This window comes from Eleutherodactylus coqui, chromosome 1 (genome assembly GCF_035609145.1).
Source record: "Eleutherodactylus coqui strain aEleCoq1 chromosome 1, aEleCoq1.hap1, whole genome shotgun sequence".
Classification (NCBI taxonomy): domain Eukaryota; kingdom Metazoa; phylum Chordata; class Amphibia; order Anura; family Eleutherodactylidae; genus Eleutherodactylus; species Eleutherodactylus coqui.
The window spans coordinates 174874788-174900157 of NC_089837.1; the positions used below are offsets into that span (position 1 = coordinate 174874788).

The 25370-nt window shown below is 43.7% G+C and overlaps 1 protein-coding gene across 1 annotated transcript in view; it reads left to right on the top strand.

Annotated features, from left to right (window-relative positions):
* The window catches only part of GFRAL (GDNF family receptor alpha like), a 68436-nt gene that overhangs the window by 39391 nt on the left and 3675 nt on the right, over positions 1–25370 (top strand). The window contains exons 4-10 of the mRNA XM_066609272.1: positions 1894–1950; positions 9440–9770; positions 19800–20050; positions 21957–22049; positions 23120–23201; positions 24266–24329; positions 24620–24694. Coding sequence (XP_066465369.1) covers positions 1894–1950; positions 9440–9770; positions 19800–20050; positions 21957–22049; positions 23120–23201; positions 24266–24329; positions 24620–24694 — 953 coding nt within the window. The remainder of the gene's footprint in view (positions 1–1893; positions 1951–9439; positions 9771–19799; positions 20051–21956; positions 22050–23119; positions 23202–24265; positions 24330–24619; positions 24695–25370) is intronic.

Below are 25370 nucleotides of genomic sequence, written 5' to 3' on the forward strand. Positions count from 1 at the left end.
GGGCTAATTGGCTTCTGGCCTTGGGGTTTTTTGCCTTCCTCTGGATCAACACAGTAGGATAGACAGGCTGGACTAGATGGACAATGTCTTCATTCGGCCTTACATACTATGTTACTATGTTAACATCATTCTTCTCTGCCACAGCTGTTACAGCTGTGGCAGAGGAGAACGATCGTTATGCTGACAGTGGGGGGGGGGGGGGGTGTCTCACTCGTGCCATTATTGTGGCTTAATAGTGAGACCTCGGAGCCCGAAATGCAGCCCTGCATGTTGCTCCTCGCCTGCCCTATCCATTTCTGTGTTTTTTACATGACTTTGGTGATTTGCTAAGATTTTCACAAATGAAAACCTTAGCGGAGCACCAGTCATATACAAAAATGCTCGAGTCGCCCATTGACTTCAATGGGGTTCGTTACTCGAAATGAACTCTCGAGCATCACTGAAAGTTCGACTCGAGTAACGAGCACTCGAGCATTTTGGTGCTCGCTCATCTCTATTAATAACCTAACAAAAAGTACAATATACTGTAATACAGAAATATTGCAGTACATTTTACAAGTGATAAATCTGTATTTAATTTGAGTTTTGTGGACCATAATATGGTGCTAATGAAAATCAATAGTTTCATGCATTACTTTTGTCCTTTTTGATGAAAAATATGCTCATTATAGTCATTAGAGGGTGCTTAAAATACAGAAGTATTCATACAACATTAGTATTTAATGAGTGTTTCCTGTATTTGCCCCCATATTGCAGACATTGGTATTATTTTCTGTTGGTCAAAAAGCACCCAATTCTTGGCAAGTACAAAATAAAACCAATAAAAGCAAATGCGGAGGCAAATACAGATGGAACACTCTGGAAATACTGATGCAATATAGATGCAATTTCATCTGTAGTACATCCGTATTATAGATCCGCCTTATGGACGTAAACAAATGTGCTCATATTAAACTGGCCACAATTTATATAAAAAAAAATAGAATTTGACAGGTAGTTTAGCAGCAGGCCACAGGCAAGGCCTCATAGGATGAAATCCATGGTGCCATGGCATACCTGGAGCAGCTTTCACTGGGCCTAAGGCTGCTATGGCAAGCCATTGACACCCCCATGACTTTGTCATGGGGAGCACCATGGGGTACTGGAAGGGAGACATTGACTCTAGCATCTAAGTAGCTAAATAGTTGTTATTGGAGCTAACTTTGATCACAGCTATAATCAGCAGCTGACAACTGTATGAAACAGTTGCAACTATCAGATATGAAACAGTCTTGGCTCTAGAGCCTGCTCAATACCCACCCCAGCAGCTAACGAACTTACATGTATGCCCTTGGTTCTAAAGGTTTTAAGAAAAACTAAGTAGGTTAATGATACAGATAAAGCAAGTTCTTACATAGAACAGTAAGAGAACTGCCTCGATGTTAAGAACATAAGCTTCTTCTCAGTCCTGTTTAGTATTTACAGGCTACCAGAAGAATAAAATAGAGCCATCCTCACTTGCTGTCCAAAGGGATGGCTCATGCTGGCACAAGAGCAATACAGATCATGTAGTACTGTAGTGTATAGAGGTGCTACTATTCAGCTAATAAGGGATTGCATATCTTCCACCCGGTCAAAAGTGTTCAGATCATTACTGTCTGTGTCACTATATGTTTAATGTGGCTTGAAGTTACTATGGCCTATAAGAGACCATTGTGTGTTGAGAATATTGTAACCTGATGCATTGTAACGTGAAGGGCTGATATATTACATCCTGTTACCTGGTCAATAAAATATATACATTTGCTACCTGATTAATTTGCTTCTGAAGATTGAATATTCTCACTTGTGAATTAAATATTGCATAGTCTGATAATAATTATTATACATAGTACTTTTTTTTCCTTTTTTCAGATTCTTCTCAAGAAACAATTAACTTAGAGTGGGAAACCAGTTTGTTGAAAAATATGGGTAATGTGTCTCCTACAAATATGTTGATTTTATCATGATCAAACAGAGCAGGAATGTACATCACAGTGTTATGGGCTACAATCATTTCTAGCTGCAGTAGACTTTAATTTAATATTGTTTCATGATTTTTTGTGTATCTTAGGAATCAGAATATTTTAATAATGTATAGACATGAAGTTTTGCACCAAAATAGAAAAGTTATCCTCTATCCACAGGATAGGGGATAACTTTTTGACCAGTGGGGGTCTGGCACCTGGGAGCACTGATCCCAGGGTCTCTAATGGTCTCCACATAAATTTAGCAGAGGAAGCATATGTGTTCCACCACTCCATTCATCTTAGTGACAGTGCTGGTGATTTCCCAGTACAAGAGCTCAGCAATCTCTAGTGCTGTTATGGTAAGGAATGGAGTGGTAGACAGTATGCACATCCTTCACTTAAATGATGTGTTGAATTTTCAGTCCCCTCCCTTCTTGAAATTGGTGGGGATCCCAGCAGTCAGAGCCCCACTTGTGGACAGGGGATTACCTTAGATTTTGGCACCCTTTAACCCCTTGAGTGGCAGGTTTCCTACCACCCTGTCGTGCCCACCAGGGCAGGTTTTTTAAAATGGTCTAATCATTGAATTTCAACTAGTTTTGCAGTTGCGTCTCAAGAGCCATAACGTTTTCATTTTTCCATTGACATGGCCATATGAGGGCTTGTTTTTTGCGGGACAAGTTGTGATTTTCTAAACGGGGGGGGGGGGGGGGGGGGGGGAGGAAAAAAAGAAATGGGGAAAAAAGAAAAAAAGGGGCCATGTCTTTAAGGGGTTATATAATGTATTAACTTCCTTCTCTGGGTCATTATGACGCACACGGATACCACATGTGTGATTGTATTTTTGATTTTTTACAAAGTAAAGGGAGACAAGTGTTTTTTTTAATTTTTTAAATAATTTTTTTTTTAATTTTTTTTATTATTTAAAAAAAATTTTTTTTTTTTTTGTCCCTTTAGGGGACTTCCACAGGGACCCATTAGGACCCCTGATCACATTCCAGGGGGTCCGATGGTGACAGCCCTTTACATGCTGCAGTGACAGCCCTTTACATGCTGCAGTCACATAGACTGCAGCATGTAAAGGGTTAACACAGCAGAGATCGGAGGTTTTCTCTGATCTCTGCTGTAAGAGCAGGTACCTAGCTGTTCTCTGACAGCTAACAACTAGCTCTCCCCTGCCACAGAGACCATCGGCTTGCTTCTGACAAGCCGATGGTCTCTATGGCAACCTGTAAACAAACCAGGACATTGCCGATATGTCGGCAATATCTTCTGCTGTTCAAAGCCCTTGCTTTGTTCTCTGTGGGTCTGTGCAGGCAGAGCACACTGTCACAGCTTGTGGCATTGTGCTCTGCAGCTCCCATAGTGATACATAGCCCGGAAATCTTCCGGGGTATATCACTATGGGCAGTGGAGCTCGTCCCCGGAAATTTTTCCGGGCGTGCCACTCAAGGGGTTAAAGGGTTTTATTGTCTCTGAGCAAGTGTATGAGGCTGATCTTTTGCAATGCACACATATTGTTGGGTAGCAGTGAATAGAAGGCCATCATTTTTTTCTGAAGAAAATATTTAAATTAGGATGTTTTACAGTTGCTTTATTACCACTAAACTAAAAAGATTAGCAGCTATTCAAACACGGTATATTACCATTTGGGAAACATCAATAAACACATTTCTGGATCCCTCTATCTGGAAAGTATTAATAAGAGCAATAGCAGTACCATATGTAACACATAAAAAGTTAAAGTATTTAAATATATTGGCCCATCAAGTGTAAAAAGTTGTGTTATCAGCATTTCAGTAAGAAAACACTGAATATATCTGGTCCTCAACTACTCTGCAATCCAAATCATCATCATTTGGCTGCAGATACAGAAGGCAAATAATAGATCCAGCTGCTAATAATGTTCTTGATGCCCTGTGGACATTACTTTGTCGTTAGCCGGATTTATTGGCATAAGAACTGATACGTTTGTAAAAACTTTGGAAAGACTCTTTCACTAAAAGTGTCAAAAAAGCACCTACTGTATAACCTGATGAGACTATTAGAGATGAGCGAGCACCAAAATGCTCGGGTGCTCATTGCTCGAGTTGAGCTTTCCGCGATGCTTGAGAGTTCGTTTCGAGTAACGAACCCCATTGAAGTCAATGGGCGGCTCGAGCATTTTTGTATATGACAGATGCTCGCTAAGGTTTTCATTTGTGCAAATCTGCAAAACCTACGAAAGTGATGGAAACGACACAGAAACGGATAGGGCAGGTGAGGGGCAACATGCAGGGCTGCATCTCAGGTTCCCAGGTCTCACTATTAAGCCACAATAGCGGCAAGAGTGCCCCCCCCCCCCAACAATTTTTACTTCGGACAAATCCTCATTAGCAAGGCCCACCTTAGCTAAACACCACACTACCTCCAACCAACAAGCACAATCACTGCCTGCGGGATACACCACTGCCTCTTCTCCTGGGTTACATGCTGCCCAACCCCCCCGCACGACCCCGCGTCCAATGGGGACTCCATGTGTCCACACACTACTCATTCTGTTTGGGTGTCGGATACCTCATCGACAACGCAAGGGGTAAACCATCTGCACTCTGCACCCTACCCAAGTCTGTCAGTTTTGGGGACAGACAGGTAAAACACCTCAATGGGAAGTCAGTGTGCACCCACAGCATGGGTGGCCCACAGGAACCCACAGACGGTACATAAAGAAATCCCATTGCAGTGCCCCGGATAGCTGAGGTTACATGAGAGGAAATACATGTTGGCTGCGGCCCACATGCCATGCCCTAGACATTCTGTTTTTTTTTTTTAAAGTGCCAGGCAGGTACAACTCCGCTATGGCAAGTCTGTGTACACCCGCAGCATGGGTGGCTAGCAGGAACCCACAGACGGTACATAAAGAAATCCCATTGCAGTGCCCCGGATAGCTGAGGTTACGTGAGAGGAAAAACATGTTGGCTGCAGCCCACACGCCATGTCCTAGACAGTCTGTTTTTTTTTTTTCCGGGCCAGATAGGTAGCACACCGCGATAGGAAGACTTAGTACACCCATAGTATACACAGACCCCTGTAATATTCCAGTAGCAAAGGTATAAGCTGACCCTAGTAACAGTTATGTTGCAGACGTCTAGGGAGACCCCAGTAACATTTCTGTAGTAACAGTATAGACAGACCACAGTAACATTTCATTAGCAGAAGTATAGACAGACCCCAGTAACATTTCTGTTGTAACAGTATAGATAGAGCCGAGTAACATTTCTGTAGCAACAGTATAGGCAGGCTCCAGTAACGTTTCTGTAGCACCAGTATAGGCAGACCGCTGTAACATTTATGTAGCAGCAGTATAAGCAGACCCCTGAAACATTAATGTAGCAGAAGCATAGGCAGGCCCCTGTAACATTTTTGTAGCAGTAGTATAGGCAGACCCCAGTACCATTTCTGTAGAAGTAAAGGCAGACCCCAGTAACATGTCTGTCGCCGCAGTATAAGCAGAACCCAGTAACATTTCTGTAGCAGAAGCATAGGCAGACCCCAGTAACATTCTTGTAGCAGAAGTATAGGCAGACTCCTGTGACATTTAAGTGGCAGAAGTATAGGCAGACCCCAGTAACAGTTATGTAGCAGCAGTATAGGCAGACCCCAGTAACAGTTATGTAGCAGCAGTATAGGCAGACCCCTGTAACATTTATGTAGCAGAAGCATAGGCAGACCCCTGAAACATGTCTGTAGTAGAAGTATAGACAGACCCCATTACCATTTTTGTAGCAGAAGTATACGCAGACCCCCTGTAACTTTTACGTGGCAGAAGTGTAGGCAGACTCCTGTGACATTTAAGCGGCAGCAGTATAGGCAGACCCCTGTAACATTTATGTGGCAGAAGTATAGGCAGACCCCAGTAACAGTTATGTAGCAGCAGTATAGGCAGACCCCAGTATCATTTCTGTAGCAGCAGTATAGGCAGACCCCTGTAACATTTATGTAGCAAAAGCATGGCAGACCCCTGAAACATGTCTGTAGTAGAAGTATAGACAGGCCCCATTACCATTTTTGTAGCAGAAGTATACGCAGACCCCCTGTAACTTTTACGTGGCAGAAGTATAGGCAGACCCCAGTAACATTCTTGTAGCAGAAGTAAAGGCAGACTCCTGTGACATTTAAGTGGCAGCAGTATAGGCAGACCCCTGTAACATTTATGTGCCAGAAGTATAGGCAGACCCCAGTAACAGTTATGTAGCAGCAGTATAGGCAGACCCCAGTAACAGTTATGTAGCAGCAGTATAGGCAGACCCCTGTAGCATTTCTGTAGCAGCAGTATAAGCAGAACCCTGTAACATTTATGTAGCAACAGCATGGCAGACCCCTGAAACATGTCTGTAGTAGAAGTATAGACAGACCCCATTACCATTTTTGTAGTAGAAGTATACGCAGACCCCCTGTAACTTTTACGTGGCAGAAGTATAGGCAGACTCCTGTGACATTTAAGTGGCAGCAGTATGGGCAGACCCCTGTAACATTTATGTGGCAGAAGTATAGGCAGTATTTTTTGAAAAAGCAAACAGCCTAGATTGCGTGTATATGTCTTTCCCTGTATTAGCGGCTGTGGGCGAACGCTGCGTGTGAAGTTGACAGGTCGCACAGAGCAGTGTAAAAAATTAGGCAATTATTGGCCTGCACTTGGAGGGTCACAGCGGTTATGTAACGCACACTGTAGGTCGAAAAAAATTATACGCTGGGCTGCAGAAAGGCCTAGCTGGCTAATAGTGAGCCACTACAACAGTAATGCACACGCTCACAGGTAGCCCTAAGGAGGAGCTTTTTTGGGGTACTTGCTGACAGGATTCTACACTACCACTGTCCCTGCCTAACCAGTACTGCCCTTATACTCTGTATAATTGGCTGCAGACTAAGAGCGCAATAGTCTGCACAGCCCAAGATGAAAAAAAAAAGTGCAAAACTGCCCCCAGCTGCCACAACAGTAATGCACACGGTCAGAGATAGCCCTAAGAAGGACCGTTGGGGTACTTGTTGACAGGATTGTACACTAGCACTGTCCCTGCCTGACCAGTACTGCCCCTATACTCTGTATAATTGGCTGCAGACTAACAACGCAATAGTCTGCATAACCCAAGATGAAAACAAAAAAATTGTGCAAAACTGCTCCCAGCAGCCACAACAGTAATGCACATAGTCAGATGTGGCCCTAAGAAGGACCGTTGGGGTTCTTGAAGACGCTAACACTCTCCCTATAGCAGCAGCAGCACTTTCCCTAATCCCCGCCAGCGTGTGTCTGAGGCGAGCAGCGGGCGGGACTGCTTTATATACTCGACGGTCACTTGATTTCGCCAGCCACTCACTGCAGGGGGGTGGGATAGGGCTGGAACGTCACAGGAGGAAGTTTTAATGCCTTCCCTGTATGTCTGTTGGCCAGAAAATGGCGCAAAACATGCAAGGATGGAAATAGAATTGACTCGAGTACCGCGTGGTGCTCGTCTCGAGTAACGAGCATTTCGAGTACCCTAATACTCGTGCGAGCATCAAGCTCGGACGAGTACGCTCGCTCATCTCTAGAGACTATTATTGCATAACCCACCTACACAACTTAATAAACTAATAGTGCATAGGAGGAGTCCTTATATTGAGGAGCAAATTATTTCCAAATGCTCTTGTATGCAATGCTGCATAACAACATTTTTGTTAATTTGTGATTTTTGTTAATCAGTGCAAGATTGTGTTCACCAAGGATATTACCATGTTATATATTTACTCATATACCTCCTGATTAGAGATGAGCGAACACCAAAATGTTCGGGTGTTCGTTATTCGGAACGAACTTCCCGCGATGCTCGAGGGTTCGTTTCGAACAACGAACCCCATTGAAGTCAATGGGCGACCAGAGCATTTTTGTATTTCGCCGATGCTCGCTAAGGTTTTCATGTGTGAAAATCTTGGCAATTCAAGAAAGTGATGGGAATGACACAGTGACGGATAGGGCAGGCGAGGGGCTACATGGTGGGCTGCATCTCAAGTTCACAGGTCCCACTATTAAGCCACAATAGCGGCAAGAGTGCCCCCCCCCCCCCCCCACTGTCAGCATAAAGATCGTCCTCCTCTGGCACAGCTGTAACAGCTGTAGCAGAGAAGAACGATGTTTGCCCATTGAATTCAATGGAGCGGCAATACAGCATGTTCCACTGAATGCAATGGGCTGCCCGCGATCGCAGGATGAATGGTCGGAAAGGGGTTAAATATATAACCCCTTTCCTGCAATTCATCCAGAAATGTGTTACACTAAAAATATATACCGGCGTATAAGGCGACCGGGCGTATAAGACGACCCCCCAACTGTCACCTTATACGCCGGCAATACAGTGGAGCAAAGAATAAAAAGCATTACTTACGTTTTTAGATGATCTGCGGTGCTCCTGCAGGCTGTCACTCCCTCCTGGTCCACGGCAGAGTATTGCTTTCTCCACGAAAGACTTTAAATCCCTGCCTCCAGAAAGACACGTGCCTTCAGCCAATCACAGCCAATGACAATGATGTCATTGAATGGCTGTGATTGGCTGTGTTTCTGGAGGCGGGGATTTCAAGCCTTGAAATCCCCGCCTCCAGAAACACAGCCAATCACAGCCATTCAATGACATCATTGTCATTGGCTGTGATTGGCTGAAGGCACGTGTCTTTCTGGAGGCAGGGATTTAAAGTCTTTCGTGGAGAAAGCAATACTCTGCCGTGGACCAGGAGGGAGTGACAGCCTGCAGGAGCGCCGCAGATCATCTAAAAACGTAAGTAATGCTTTTTATTCTTTGCTCCACTGTATTGCCGGCGTATAAGGTGACAGTTGGGGGGTCGTCTTATACGCCCCGTCGCCTTATACGCCGGTATATATTTTTAGTGTAACACATTTCTGGATGAATTGCAGGAAAGGGGTTATATATTTAACCCCTTTCCGACCATTCATCCTGCGATCGCCGGCAGCCCATTGCATTCAGTGGAACATGCTGTATTGCCGCTCCATTGAATTCAATGGGCAAACATCGTTCTTCTCTGCTACAGCTGTTACAGCTGTGCCAGAGAAGAAGGATTTGTCTTCTATATGTTCTCAATGGGGTCAGCGCTGCTGCCGCTGGCCCCATTGAGCGCATATAGAATGCATCCATAGCGAACCGCGGGAGGGGCAGACTTTCATATCAGGCGGACACCTGATCTCCCCAGCCACTCACAGCAGGGGGGTGGTATAGGGCTTAAACGTTTCAGGGGGAAGTTGTAATGCCTTCCCTGTCTTTATATTGGCCAAAAAAAAGCGCTAACGTCTCAGGGAAGAAAGTTTAAGTAACCCGGACACCGCATGGTGTTCGTTACGGATAACGAACATACCGAACACCCTAATATTCGCACGAATATCAAGCTCGGAAGAACACGTTCGCTCATCTCTACTCCTGATTTTACAGATTTTGCAGGTCCCAAGTCCTGCTTGGATGTTGCCACACTCTGCATTGGAGATACAGTATGCAATAGACATCTGGCTGCCCTTATGAAGGCTTGTTCAGTCAATGAAACCAGATGTAATGTAGAAAACTGCACAAGAACAATACGAGCATTTTATGAAACTATGCCTTTCAATATGTCCCAAATGCTGGCTTTTTGTTACTGTGATCAATCTCATGAAACTTGCCTTCGTGCTAGAGATGCTCTCCATATCAAATCATGCACAGCTCATTCTGAAGTCCCCATATCTTGCCTTCAAGTGATCCCAAGTTGCCTTCAAAGCGAATTATGCAGGTTAGTAATGTTACAGCATTGCCATCTTAATACTTAAAATATAATTTGGGAAAAATGTAGCTCACTAAATTAAGCAAATTTCTGTATCACTAAGACTATCCAATTGAATTGCAATGATGTCATCTGAAATATATTATTATTGTTTTTAGGGATGAGCGAGCACCAAAATGCTCGGGTGCTCATTGCTCGAGTCAAACTTTTCATAATGTTCGAGAGCTCGTTTCGAGTAACGAACCCCATTGAAATCAATGGGGGACTCAAGCATTTTTGTATGGGACTGATGATCCGCATAGGTGATGACTTGTGAAACACCTGAAAACATCAGAAAGCCATGGAAACACCACAGAAACAGATAGGGAAGGGCAGGAGCAGCATGCATGGCTGCACCTGAGGCTCCTAGGTCCCACTATTAAGCCAAAGTGGGGGCAAGAGCCTGGCGTCACCCCCCTAACAATTTACTTGGGAAAGACCCTCATTAGCAAGACGCATGCACTGGCACATCTTAGCTAAGCACCACACTACCTGCAACCAAGGACAATCACTGCCTTCGGGTGACACCGCTGCCTCTTCCCCTGGGTTGCATGCTGGCATTGCTGTCCAAAACCCTGCATGACCCTGCGTCCACAAAATTTTCCCTGTGCAGTGTTCAGCTCTCCTCATGCCACACGCTCAATTGATAGCCACACCACCCTCATGTCTATTTATAAGTGTGTCTGCGGTGAGGAGGAACCAGAGGCACACACTGCAGAGGGTTGGCAGGGCTAGGCAGCGACCCTCTTTGAAAGTGTGGGCGATAGCCCACAATGCTGTTGAAAATTGATGGTAAATCGACGTATGATCATCATTCCAATCCCGTGCCACCTATGTCACAAAATTTTCAGGAACCGCAAAAGTGGGCATAAAGGGGACTCAGGTGCCAGCACTTCTACACATCTCCACAATGCAGTAATAGTCTGTGTGGGAAGCATGTGAGCGGGCCCATGGTCAGGCTCGGTCCCAGCCTCCACCTTGTGTGACCCAAGGTGCCGTGAGTTACATAGCAATGGGAAATACATGTGTCCCCACACAATTCATTCTGTGTATGTGTCAGATAGCTCAACACCACAATGGGAAGTCTTTGAGTTCCTTGGGCTCGCCTATGCTGTGGGTGCACAAAGATAGTATAGATAGGAAGAACTCAGAGGTGGACCCCTGTAATATTTCTGTAGCAAGAGTATAGGCGGACCCCTGTAACATTTCTGTAGCAAGAGTATAGGCAGACCCCAGTAACATTTATGTAGCAAAAGTATAGGTGGACCCCAGTAACATTTCTGTAGCAAAAGTATAGGCGAACCCCTGTAACATTTCTCTAACAAAAGTATAGGTGGACCCCTGTAACATTTCTGTAGCAAAAGTATAGGTGAACCCCTGTAACATTTCTGTAGCAAAAGTATAGGCGAAGCAATGTAACATTTTTGTAGCAAGAGTATAGATGGACCCCAGTAACGTTTCTGTAGCAAGAGTATAGGTGGACCCCAGTAACATTTCTGTAGCAAGGGTATAGGCGAACCCCTGTAACATTTCTGTAGCAAGAGTCTAGGCAAACCCCTGAAACATTGGTGTACCAAGAGTATAGGCGAACACCTGAAAAAATGTAGTTACCAAGAGTATAAGTGTACCCCTAAAAAATTGCTCAACCGGGAGGGCAGGTGAAACCCATAAACATATTTTAAAGATACAGCTCTCTGTTGCTTAATTTGTAACAGAGTCTGGAGGCAGCCCTGTGAAAAAAATTGGTTTCAGTTAAAGTATAAAAACTTTTGAGACTTTTAAAAATTGTAAAAAAGTTTTAAACAAAGGCTTTTGGGCCACAGACAAATTGGCAGTTCAGCGTGATGACATGCTGCTTTAGGAGGAGGAATAGGAGAAGTAATAATATCTGAGAGTGATTGATGAAGCTAATTCCCCCTTTTTTTGTGGTAATAGAGGGTGCATCTTTATGAGTGTAAGCATGTCAGCGCTGGCAGTTGACAGGCGGGTACGCTTATCTGTGAGGATTCCCCCAGCTGCACTAAACACCCTCTCTGATAAGACACTAGCAGCAGGGCAGGCCAGCACCTACAGGACGTACAGCGCAAGTTCGTGCCACGTTTCCAGCTTTGACACCCAATAGTGGTATGGAGCAGAGGCATCACGGAGTATGGTGGTACGATTGGCTATGTACTCCCTCACTATCTTTTTACAGTGCTCCCTCTGACTCAGCCTTGACTGGGGAGTGGTGACACAGTCTTGCTTGGGAGCCATAAAACTGGCAAAGGCCTTGGAAAGTGTTCCCCTGCCAGCGCTGAACATGCTGCCTGATCCCCGCGCCTCCCCTGCTACTTGGCCCTTGGAACTGCGTCTTCTGCCACTAGTGCTGTCAAATGGGAACTTAAGCATCACTTTTTCCACCAGGGCCCTGTGGTATTGCATCACTCTTGTACCCCTTTCCTTTTTGGGAATGAGAGTGGAAAGGTTCTCCTTATACTGTGGGTCTAGAAGGGTGTACACCCAGTAATCCATGTTGGCCAGAATGCTTCTAATGTGAGGGTCATGTGAGGGGTAGCCTAACATGAAGTCAACCATGTGTGCCAGGGTCTCAGTACGCAACGCATCGCTGTCCTCACTAGGAGGATGACTTTCAGGATCCTCCACCTCCTCCTCTTCAGCCCATACACGCTGAACAGATGAGAGGCAAGCAGCATGGGTACCCTCTGCAGTGTGCCCAGCTGTCTCTTCCCCCTCTTCCTCCTCCTCCTCCCCTTCCAGCTCCTCCTCCAAAATGCACTGAGATATAGACATGAGGGTGGTCTGACTATCAAGTGACATACTGTCATCCCCCATCTCCTGCTCCAAATGCAAAGCGTTGGCCTTTATGCTTAGCAGCCAACTTCTCAGCAGGCGAAACAGCGGGATGGTAATGCTAATGATGGCCGCATCGCCGCTCACCATTTGGGTGGACTCCTCAAAGTTTCTGAGGACCTGGCAGATGTCTGCCATCCATGCCCACTCCTCAGTAAAGAATTGCGGAGGCTGACTACCACTCTGCTGCCCATGTTGCAGCTGGTATTCCACTATTGCTCCACGCTGCTCGTACAGCCTGGCCAACATGTGCAGCGTAGAATTCCAGCGTGTGGGCATGTCACCCACAGTCATTGCTCTGGCAGCTAAAACTGACACTCAGGGTCCTCAGGGTGCCAGTGTCCGTGGTGGACTTGCAGAAACGTGTGCAGACGTGGCGCACCTTGCCGAGCAGGTCAGACAATGTGGGGATAGTTATTCAGAAACCGCTGAACCACCAGATTGAAGATGTGGGCCAGGCATGGCACGTGTGTGAGGCTGCCGAGCTGCAGGGCTGCCACCAGGTTACGGCCGTTGTCACACATGACCATGCCCGGTTGGAGGCTCAGCAGTGAAAGCCAGAGGTCAGTCCACTCTGTCAGACCCTGCAACAGCTTGGGGGCCATGTGGCTCTTGTCACCTAAGCTGATTAGTTTCAGCACGGCTTGCTGACGCTTCCTCACTGCTGTGCTGCCGAGCGATACCGACTGCTGGCGACGTGCTCACACTTCTTAATTAAGAGGTAGAGGTGACGGAGGAGGAGGGGGAGGGTTTGGAGGAGGTGGCATAAAATGCCGCAGATACCAGCACCGAGGTAGGACCTGCTATTCTGGGTGTGGGTAGGACATGAGCGGTCCCATGCTCTAACTCGGTCCCAGCCTCCACCAAGTTCACCCAATGTGCCGTCAGGGAGATATAGTTGCCCTGCCCGCCAGTACTTGTCTACGTGTCTGTGGTTAAGTGGACCTTCCAAGTAACAGCATTGGTGAGGGCGGCGTATTTCCACTTTCACTCCAACGCTTGTGTTAGCGACAGCTGAACGCTGTGCTGAGAGACATTGCTGGATGGACTGGAGGACCGTGTAGGTGAGGGTGTGGGTGCAGGCAGGTAGGCGCTTGTGCCTGCGTCCTGGAAGGGGGATTAGATCTGTGTGGCAGGTTGTGGCTCAGGGGAAGAGGCAGTGGTGTTACCAGGAGGTGATGAATGGCCTTGTCCCACTTTGCAGGGTGCTTGGTCATCATATGCCTGCGCATGCTGGTGGTGGTGGCTCCCTGGCTGATCGTGGTGCGACACAGGTTGCACACCACAGTTCATCGGTCATCCACGCTCTCACTTAAAAACATCCACACCTTTGAACACCTAGCCCTCTATACGGAGGCTTGCAACGAGGGGGTGCTTTGAGAAACAGTTGGGGGATTCTTCGCTCTACCCATGCCTTTACCCCTGGCCACTTCACTGCCTCTTCCAACCTGTCCTGCTGCTGCACTTGCCTCCCCCTCTGAAGCCCTGTCCTCAGTAGGCTTAGCAAACCAGGTGGGGGCAGTCACCTCATCGTCCAGCAGCTCTTCCTCCAAATCTTCTGTGCGCTCCTCCCACGGACATACTGCCCTTACTACTACCTCACTGACAGACAACTGTGTCTCATCATGCTCACCCACAAAAAGCTCTTGAGACAGTTGCTGGAAGTCCCCAGCCTTATCACCCGGACTACGGGAACTTTCCAAAGGTTGGGCCTCGGTCACGACAAACTCCTCAGGTGAGAGAGGAACTGTTCCTGGGAGTCTGCCTGCTCAGAATATGTCATTTTCATGGAGTGAGGAGGCTGGGAGGAAGGAGGAGTAGCCAGAGGATTCAGAGGTACAGTCCCTAGGCCGGGAGAAGTGGACTGCATAGAAGACTTGGGGTTTGATACATTGCTAGACCTATTATCTGCCATCCACGACAGGACCTGCTCGCACTGCTGTTCTTGTAATAAAGGTCTACCACGCAGACCCGCAAATTGTGATATGAAGGTGGGGAGCGTAGGGACTTGGTGCTCTCCTAATCCCTCAGCAGCCAGCTGTCACCAGGACCTCAACCTGTGCCCGCACCCTCACTTGCACGCCCACGGGCGCTTCCATGTCCTCAACCCTTACCCCTACTCCTCATAATGTCGGATTAAGGATAGATCAGGGCCAAAAAAGTGCTGGTAACTGCGGCAACTTCACCGCACCCAAGGAAAGGGTATTGTGCGACGCTCTGCCCAGGGGCAGAAAGCTATACAGCCAGTGAACAGTGCTAATAACTGCAGCAACTTCAGCGCACTCAAGGAAAGGGTATTGTGCGACGCTCTGCCCAGGGGGAAGAAAGCAATACAGCCAGTGGATAGCGCTGATAACAGGGGCAACTTCACCGCACCCACGCAAAGGGTATTGTGCGATGCTCTGCCCAGGGGCAGAAAGCTATACAGCCAGTGGACAGTGCTGATAACAGCGGCAACTTCACCGCACCCACGGAAAGGGTATTGTGCGATGCTCTGCCCAGGGGCAGAAAGCTATACAGCCAGTGAACAGTGCTAATAACTGCGGCAACTTCACCACACCCAAGAAAGGGTATTGTGTGATGCTCTACCCAGGGGAAGAAAGCTATACAGCCATTGGATAGCGCTGATAACAGGGGCAACTTCACCACACCCAAGAAAGGGTATTGTGTGATGCTTTGCCCAAGCGCAGAAAGCTATACAGCCAGTGGATAGTGCTGATAACAGGGGCAACGTCACCGCACCCAACGAAAGGGTATTGTGTGATGCTCTGCCCAGGGGCAGAAAGCTATACAGCCAGTAAACAGTGCTAATAACTGCGGCAACTTCATCGCACCCAAGGAAAGGCTATTGTGCGACGGTCTGCACTGGGGCAGAAAGCTATACAGCCATACAGTGGATTGTGCTGATAACTGCGGCAACTTCACCCAACACATAGAATGGTATCTGTGAAATGCTGTTCTGCAGTGGGCCAGGAAATATTTGTGTACTAATTAGCGATAAGAGTAAGCTGCTATAGCTGTAATGCTCTGCAGAGGGATAGATGCTCTGCAGAGGGGGTAGTGCACCAGTTCTTTAAAAAAAAAAAAAAAAGAACTGGTGCACTACTGCTCCCAGGCATCCACAACTGTAATGCACACGATGAGGAGTAGCCCTAAGAAGGACCATTGGGGTTCTTGAAGACAGGATCCTACTCAAACACTTTCCCTATATAAGCAGCTCTCTTCCTCAACTCTGCCTAATGCACTGCAGACTGAGAATGCTATAGCTATAATGCACTGCAGAGGGATAGATGTTTTAAAAAAAAAAATGGTGCACTACTGCTCTCAGCCAGCCACAATGGTATTGCACACGATGAGGAGTAGCCCTAAGAAGGACCGATGGGGCTCTTGAAGACAGGGTCCTACTCTAACACTTTCCCTATATAAGCAGCTCTTTCCCTAAACTCTGTGTAATGCACTGTACACGCAGAACAGTATAGGTGTTATGTAAAGATGAGCGAACACCAAAATGTTCGGGTTCGCGTTATTCGAAACGAACTTCCCGCGATGTTCGGGTGTTCGTTTCGAATAACGAACCCCATTGAAGTCAATGGGCGACCGGAACATTTTTGTATTTCGCCGATGCTCGCTAAGGTTTTCATGTGTGAAAATCTTGGCAATTCAAGAAAATGATGGGAACGACACAGCAAGTTCTCCTCTGCCACAGCTGTAACAGCTGTGGCAGAGAAGAACGATGTTAGCCCATTGAATTCAATGGAGCCGTCAATACAGCCGACTCCACTGAATGCAATGGGCTGCCGGCGATCGCGGGATGAATTGTCGGAAAGGGGTTAAATATATAAGCCCTTTCCTGCAATTCATCCAGAAATGTGTAAAAATAAAAAATATATATATACTCACCTGGTGCCGACAGACGGAGTTCAGCGCGGCAGGCTGCAGTTCTCCTGAACTGCTCTGAACAGCAGTGAGTAGTATTCAGCAGCCGGGGATTTAAAATCCCCGCCTGCTGAATAAGATGCCTCTGAATGGTCACAGCCTGACCAATCAGAGGCCAGCCCTCACTCACACCCATTCATGAATTCATGAATGGGTGTGAGTGAGGGCTGGCCTCTGATTGGTCAGGCTGTGACCATTCAGAGGCATCTTATTCAGCAGGCAGGGATTTTAAATCCCCGGCTGCTGAATACTACTCACAGGTGTTCAGAGCAGTTCAGGAGAACTGCAGCCTGCCGCGCTGAACTCCGTCTGCCGGCACCAGGTGAGTATATATATATTTTTTATTTTTACACATTTCTGGATGAATTGCAGGAAAGGGCTTATATATTTAACCCCTTTCCGACAATTCATCCCGCGATCGCCGGCAGCCCATTGCATTCAGTGGAGTCGGCTGTATTGCCGGTTCCATTGAATTCAATGGGCAAACATCGTTCTTCTCTGTCACAGCTGTTACAGCTGTGGCAGAGAAGAAGGATTTGTCTTCTATATGTTCTCAATGGGGTTGGCGCTGCTGCCGCCGGCCCCATTGAGCGCATATAGAAAAGATTTCTCAGGGAAGAAAGTTAAAGTAACCCGAACATCCGAACATCGTGTGGTGTTCGTTACGAATAACGAACATCCCGAACACCCTAATATTCGCCCGAGCATCAAGCTCGGACGAGTACGTTCGCTCATCTCTAGTGTAATGGCTAACAAAGGCCTAGATGCTTTAAAAAAAATAAAATTGGTGCACTACTGCTTCCAGCCAGCCACAACAGTAATGCACACGATGAGGAGTAGCCCTAAGAAGGACTGTTGGGGTTCTTGAAGACAAGATCCTACTCTAACACTTTCCCTGTATAAACCTCAGCACTTTCCCTAACAACTGCCAGCATTCGTCTGAGGCGAGCCGTGGGTGGGACCAGTTTAAGTACTCGGCGGTCACCTGATCTCGCCAGCCACTTACTACTGTGGGGGGCAGAGGGCTGGTACGTCACAGCAGGAAATTGTAATGCCTTCCCCGCATGTTTATTGGCTAGAAAATAGCGCTAAACATGCGGGGAAGGGAAATGGAATTGACTCGAGTACCGCGTGGTGTTCGTCTCGAGTAACGAGCATCTCGAGCACCTCATACTCGAACGAGCATCAAGCTTGGATGAGTCTGCTCGCTTTTTTCTAATTGTTATCCTTTGTCAACATGTTATGTAAAACTATACATTGTGTCAATGCATGATAGTGGGATGCAGATACAGATTTGATCAAAATATATACATGAGGAAATGAAATCTCTCTCCAAAGTGCTTATCTTCTAGGTTAAGACAATATTAAATCACAAACTGTATACCCTGTCCATAATCTATGCATGCTATAAAATATATGAATGTGCCTATTATACTGCTATACTGTATAATGCTGACATATTTGACAAATATTAATCAATGCATGTACTTCTACAATATCAATAATTGCACCAGGTGATTATTTGCACAAGTGATTATTTCTCTAAACTTAAAACAGATTTGTTTCAATGCACAAAAATAATAAGCAACAACTAGAATTGACTTGATTTAAATAAAATAGAGGATTGGCACAGACAGTCAATGAAGGATCACAAACAGGTGGTTATTCACATACTGCATATTGGTAGTGCTCTGAGCTGTAATCAATAGCAGTCCTATTCAGTAATCCCATTAATTAGAGAAAATAGCATGGCATCCACCATTATGTTGCAGCTTCACTTTATTGTAAAAACATTGCACAATCATTAAGGCGCTTGGAGAGCGAAGTTGCAACATACAGGAAAGTTTTACTATTTTCTTCATTTGATGCAATTGACATTTTCATGTAGTAATCTTGAAGTTACACGCTTAGGTGTTTTTTTGAATGATGAAGATCATATTAAATAAACTATTTTCCAAAGTGTAGCAACTAAGCTTTCTGGGACATTCATTAGTTTTATAAACGATACTACCACCTGATTGTCTAAAACAGTCTTCATAGACTTAAAAGGAATATCTACTTTAAAGATTCTCTTTTTGTTAGAAAGTTCTTCAAGGAAATAATTGGATCCCAACTGATACCCTTAGGATTTATTTTAGGGGGAATCTGAGAGCAAAAATGTAATTCCCGTTTGCATTCTCATCACAGGGGTAATGAATCATTACATAAGGTCCATTAAAACCATTGGTTTGTTCAATGCATTCTTCAAAAGGAGAACAACAGTCTTTGTGGTTGCTCTTTATTCAAACTAATTGATGCAGGTCTCAAATGAGAATATTCCCTTTATTGCAATGTTCTGAGAGGGCATTTAATAATAGGTTTATTAATCTAAATATTCCATTTCATAATGACTGAATTCTATGCAATTATGCAATTGATATACTGTATTTGTATTATCATTTCTTTATTATGTGAAAATTTGACCATGAAGTCAGCGTAAAGGAAATATTTTTATATAGAAGAGCATGGTGGCCCAGTGATTAGCATTGTTATTTTACAGCACTGGGGTCCTGTGTCTAATTCATTTCAAGGGCAATATCTGAAAAGAATTATGTTCTATCTGTGCTTGCTTGAGTTCCTTTCCATTGTACAGAAAAAAACATAATAGATTAATTAGCTTCCTACGTAATTGACCCTAATGTGTGTGTTTGATATAGGGAAACTGGATTGCGAACCACATAGAAGATAGGGACTGATATGGATGTTCATAATTTTTGTATAATGCAATTTTTGTTGCATTATTTAAGTAATAGTAAATAAACAAATATAGGTGCTTGAAGTGAGAACTGTCATCGGAGCAAAACATATAAAGTGACATCTATAAAGAGATTCCTAATGCATTATTTGTTTATATGGTCTTTTGCTTTTGTTTGTTCTTTTCTCCTTTTTAGATTGTAAATACAATGCAGAATATTTAGTGTTTACTTACAGCATTTGTTTGTATTGTAGTTTTGTAATATTTGTTGTAATTCATTTAATCTGTAAAGTCATTCTGCAATATTAAACCTTTTTCCGTTTTCGTCTTAAATGATGATTAACTAAATCATCATTTTAAATGAGTTCTCTTGATTACATTTTGGTGTAAAGACATATTAGATGACATCCTTTCAGCTGCTTCTTTTATTAACTTTGCTAAATTAGGATGCCTTTCACTGTAATATATTATTTCTACAGAGAGCGATATAGAATATATCAAGCAAAATGTTGGGAACCTGTAAGCAGCTGTCTCAATAATGGGAGCTGTTTGCTTGGTTTTCACAAAGAAGATCTGACTTGTTCTGAAAGTGATGAATGTCGTGCTGCATATATCCGTACTCTTGGGACAAAGCTTCAAATGCCATGTAACTGCAGTAATGGACATAAGTATGAGGAGCAGCATTTATGTGAATTGTACTCTCACATTTTACACAGCAAATCCTGTTTAAGTAAGTTGAATAGTGAATGGGAACATAGAGTGTAATTTATCCTCTGGTCAAATAGAATAGTTACCACTGGAGAGTTTACAATTTTGCAATGAAATATTAAACTGTAATTGCTTTTGTTAAGAAAATGCCTCGGAAAATTTGGATGGGAAAAATAGCATATATTTGGCTCAATTGTATAAGATGTATATATAAAGTTTGTCATTAGCATAGGTTGCTCTTTGTGAATTTCTATCATATGGAGAATATTGTACCTCCACTAAATCCCCACTTCATGTGCCCCAAAAATCTGTCCAAAGAGTAAGGGGTAAATTGCCTGCAGTTGTTATTCTCTTCTGTAATTTTGATGCACCAGTTCTGGGTTTTTCTTTCAGCTGTCCAGAATGGCCGATGCAATCCCCAGACTACTAAATCCCCACAGTGCATTGGTAGTTTTAGTCTACCAATGCACTGTATCTGCTCTCTAATTGGCAAGAATTGCTCCCATGGTCAGAACTGACCAATCAGAGTGCAGGTAGTTAGAAACTTTTTGCTTGAAGAGCTGAAAAATGTGACCCAGAAGCAGCAGATTGGAGGAGTGGCAGATAAGTACAGCTGCAGGTAATATATCCTTCCCTGTCCTGCCCCAGGGCTGAATTTTTTCCAGAAACTTAAGGGGCACTTTAAGGGGTTTAGTCAGAAACTAGATAAAAGGGTCTGCTGTGGGCTATGTCTGATATTGGATCTTATCCATAATCAAGTAAAATAAGCCAAACTGTAATACCACATACAGTCCATGGACAGACATGGGTATGGTTATGGAAAAAAGTGCATACGAATTCTTTTTTAGCTCTTCAGTGCTGCTCCATATAGTTCTTTGATGTGGGCCATTGAAATCAATGTAAACACTACAGTATACCTCTGGATACATTCCAGAAGTCAAAGTCGAGTGTATTGGGTAAACAAAGTGGAAGGTCAGTGTTATATTAATTTTCAAAAAAATTTCTTTATCTTTGTGAATACCTTTTCAGCTTTTGCATTATCTCTCACAGCTATAGAGACAGGGAAAGAATCTGCAGCTGCATCCCCCTCCCTCTGTTTATTCACTGTATAGTATCTCTTTAGGCAGATTTATTTAGTGAGTGAAGAGGTTTATGACATTGATTAATTGAAACACATTTCATTGCACATAGGCATTTACGTTTTCTGTAAACAAAAACAGTAATTTGAGCATTTTTTTCTCTCTCCCATATAAATTGAAATAGTTGACTTTCTCCTTCACCATAAACTTAATCTATATGATGAAGTCATGTGACTATACCTTTACAACTCTTTTAAACATAGGTATCGTTCTCTTGTATAAAGCATAGCAGGGGTGTTGCCATGGTAGTGCTATCAAGTTTTTTCTCAGTTGGCTAGGGTATTTAGATATTTATCTAGGGGAGAAATCTGTATCTTTTCCCTGGTGACATAAAACCTAGACTCTGTATAAGGCCCCCATGAACATAAGGCAAAAGCTGGCCAGTCTTCCCAACAGTAAGGGTAAAAAAGGATTTGGCATGTTGAATCTCAGCGTCCCATTCTGTTGTTTTCCTTGGAGTTTAGCCGCCACCAGAGGTGTACAGCAGGGGCTTTCTATACTCTGAATATTGCAAACTATATGAACACTCGGCTAAACTGCACCTTCACATTTACGGAGAAAGAGCCGTGAGCTGAATGAGTGTTCAACCGACAGCTATTAAAGCTATGATCTTTCAGGATCATTTTCTTGGTAAGAACAAGCTGTTCTTAATTCTGAGTGCATTATGTGAAACAGCAGTCTACCCCTGTTTTGCTTATATTTTATATTAATTCTAAGTACAATTTGGAGTAGAATTTATTCACCCAAGGAGACAGTGTACTGATTGTTGTATCTAATCTCTTTATACAGAAAAATTTACTGCAAGAAATATTCATGCATCTTACAGTGATTCACAAGGAGAACAAATTAAAAGCAAAGGCCCAGCACGTACATTTCAAACTGGTGAGTTGTTATGCCATTTTAGCAGATGATATCTTTTTTCTGTGTCTCCCCAGTGCAGTTAGCCTAAAGAGGTTACTAAAATTCTCTTTGGTTGCCTGTTAGCAGTGAATAAAATGATTTTTCAGAAGACTAACCTCAGCCTATATAACATTGTGTTTGCCTTTCTTCTCTACTGAACAAAAATATATATCTTTTTACTCATTTTATATAGCGCATACATATTCCTAAACACAGTACACAGATTGTCATCACTTACTTTGGGCTCCCACACTGGGGCTTAAAATATATATTCGCATATTGTCAAAACATCCTGAGCAAACCCAATGGCAGCAAACATGGCAACAAGCAAACTCAATGAAAATATTGCCCTTGGTCAGATTTGAAGCCAGGACCCTAGCGCAGCAAGGAAACAGTGGTAACACGCCATAGAAGTTGTCGACCAAGAAAGCTCACGCCAAGAGCTAGCATTCAGTGTTATACTTTTGATTAAAACAACTCTTTGCTGATCATATGATGGACACGAAGGTTGGACATTTGGCACATCACAAGACATAACACTGATAGCTCTACCATAACACAAACAGCTATGTACCCCTGTGACCAGAACATAATCAAGACAGATTTTATCTCCTGGAAGTATACAATGAAGGCTTCCATTGAATAAATGTAGGCAGAGTTCTTGAAAACCATTAATAATTGGAACACAAACTATCAAACTCCTCTGATCTTATTTGCAAAGTCACACTTTGCAGAGCAGCATACGAAGATTACTAGCTACAAACCTTACAGGCAGCTTTGAAAAATAAGACCAGCCAAAATTACCGGAGGTAGAAGAGATTATTGCTGTCTTGGGGACAAAGATTGCTTAAATTGTCAACAGAGAAACACAATATTGCAAAACGGAGATAAAATGTATTTCACTTTCTGTATTTCTTGTGTTTCACGTTTCTGCCAAATTGAATTGGAAAAGATATAGGAAAATGATAAATAGGCAATATTTATGTAACAACTGAGCAACAATTCTAAATCATTCAGTTTTACTAACCAGTAGGTGATGTTTTTATTTTTAGATGCTGTGATTTATATCATTGCTTACACTTCTGGGATAATACTTATTTCTGGAATTATTCTTTTGACTTTACTTCAAACACGGTAAGAACTGTATAGAAGATACAAGTATCAAAGAGATAACTTCCATCCCTTGTATAAATTAGTAATATGCCTACTGATAGTACAATGTTAACATAGTTAGGAGCTCATGCACACAATTCAGCTGTGTCAATTTAGTAGTCTGCACAGTAGCTCACGGTCCAGAGTATTATGCATCTGTAGTCACTTTTAGTGCCATGCTTCTTGGAGAGAATACCTTTATAACAGCATCGAATGAGAAATTCCCTACGTTTGTTTTTACAGGTTCGGCAATTAGTATGAGCCCATGAAATTTTATGGGTTCTGTGTTATGGATCCATACAAAATGGATCTGGAATGCATAATGGTATGGTTAATTTGCTTTCATACAATATTACAATTTGTATTAGTGTTGACTACATCTTGTCCTGAATCCATAGACTGCCGTTTATGAGCAGATTAAAGATATTCCAGCACTTGATCATGGACAGATATGAAAGTAATCCTTTATTCTTTCTTCTGAAGCATTAAAAGTATACAGGCATGTCCTGGTTTATCCTACACGTTTCAGGCGGCCTTCTTGTTATAGATGACTAAGGACAGGAATACTGTCTGAAATGAGTAAGATAAAGTGCTGGAATTTATTTAATCTTCTGCTACATTCAAGCAGTTAACCAAAAACTTTCTGCGCACTCGTGGTAGGTTTTTCTTCAACAACCACTTATGACATACTAGCGAGCGGACGGGAGCACTCTTCTGAAGTGTTTTTACCATGTGCTGTTAATACCCTATGATGCATAGATTCCTTCCTTTGCGATTCTTTCAAGCACTAAATATATGTTTACATAGGCATATAATGTGTGTATAGATCATTAAAATGCCATACTTTCCAACAGAAACAGTGCTAACATGATGTGATGAAACATGCCATCATTTTTCTGCAAATAAGGAAGATGAAACAATACCTCTGCAGCGACACCTATTGGATGACCGCATTCTTTCAAATCAATGACGGGCAAACACCCCGATGCAGCTGTCTGTGTAAGGTTTTCTGGCTTGGTTTCCTATTCCCAATATTTTTTTTACAGAGTTGTTAAAAAGACGTACATTGATTTGGAAGAATGCTGCCATTCAATAGGTGGTGCTGCAGAGGTATTGTTCCATCTTCCTTATTTGCATAAATTACCCAGAGGAGCTAGTATGGCCATATAAGTCTCCTCACTCACCTCTTAGGTGTCTTCTAACACCCCTTCTGGGTGTTCTCCTTGGAGAGAGACGATGCCAGCCCCTGACCCACTCACCCCCTAAGTGTGTTCACACACTTTTTGGGTGCTCTCCTTAAGGAGAGACAACAACCCTCTTGACCCACATCATTTTTTTCTCATGGATTTAGTATGAGGTAAGGTATAAACCCATAAATTTCTATGGCTGTTGTATTACAGATCCATACAACTTCAACTATGGTTGTAGGCATTAAGCATAAGGGTTTTCCCAATAGGGCCATGCAAGCTGTAACTGTGAGTTGTGAAGTCTCTTCAAATGCTTTTGCACTGCTTAGGAATTGTTATGAAGAGCCCAGGAGAAAAGAAGAAAAGGACTACATACCTGCAGATTCACATAGCATATAGGAGTTGTTTGTTGCCTATAACTGTGCAACTGCAGTTGAACCCACCTGATGCACACAGATCTGAATAAGAGCTGTATACACAGAACACTAGATTATTTTTAATAGACTATTTACAGCTTTGCATTAATTTTTATTTTAAATTTAATGGAATGATTAACCATAACCTTTTACCCTCACTGATGTTTCTATGATAATCACTGCAGGTAAAAGAAGCATATCATAATATTTGGCAGGATATTACTAATACCCGATTAGCTTTGAATCCCTTCCCTCCTGCACCTTATCTACTTCATTCTCAGCATTTGACCCAACAACAGAAGAAGACTCCGGATTCCGCTCTTCGTCTTGTCCTACCACCTGAATTAGTAACTCTATTCCTTTACACCTCCTCCGGTCTCTCTCCCTAAGGGTGGCTTCAGATGAGCGTGTATTTTGTGCATGCATACACATGCACAAAAACACGCATCTATTAGCCCCAATACATTCACTATGGTGTATGCATGTGTCCGTGCTTTACAGGCGTGTGCCTGCAACGATAGGACATGCGTGCACCATAGTGAATGCAT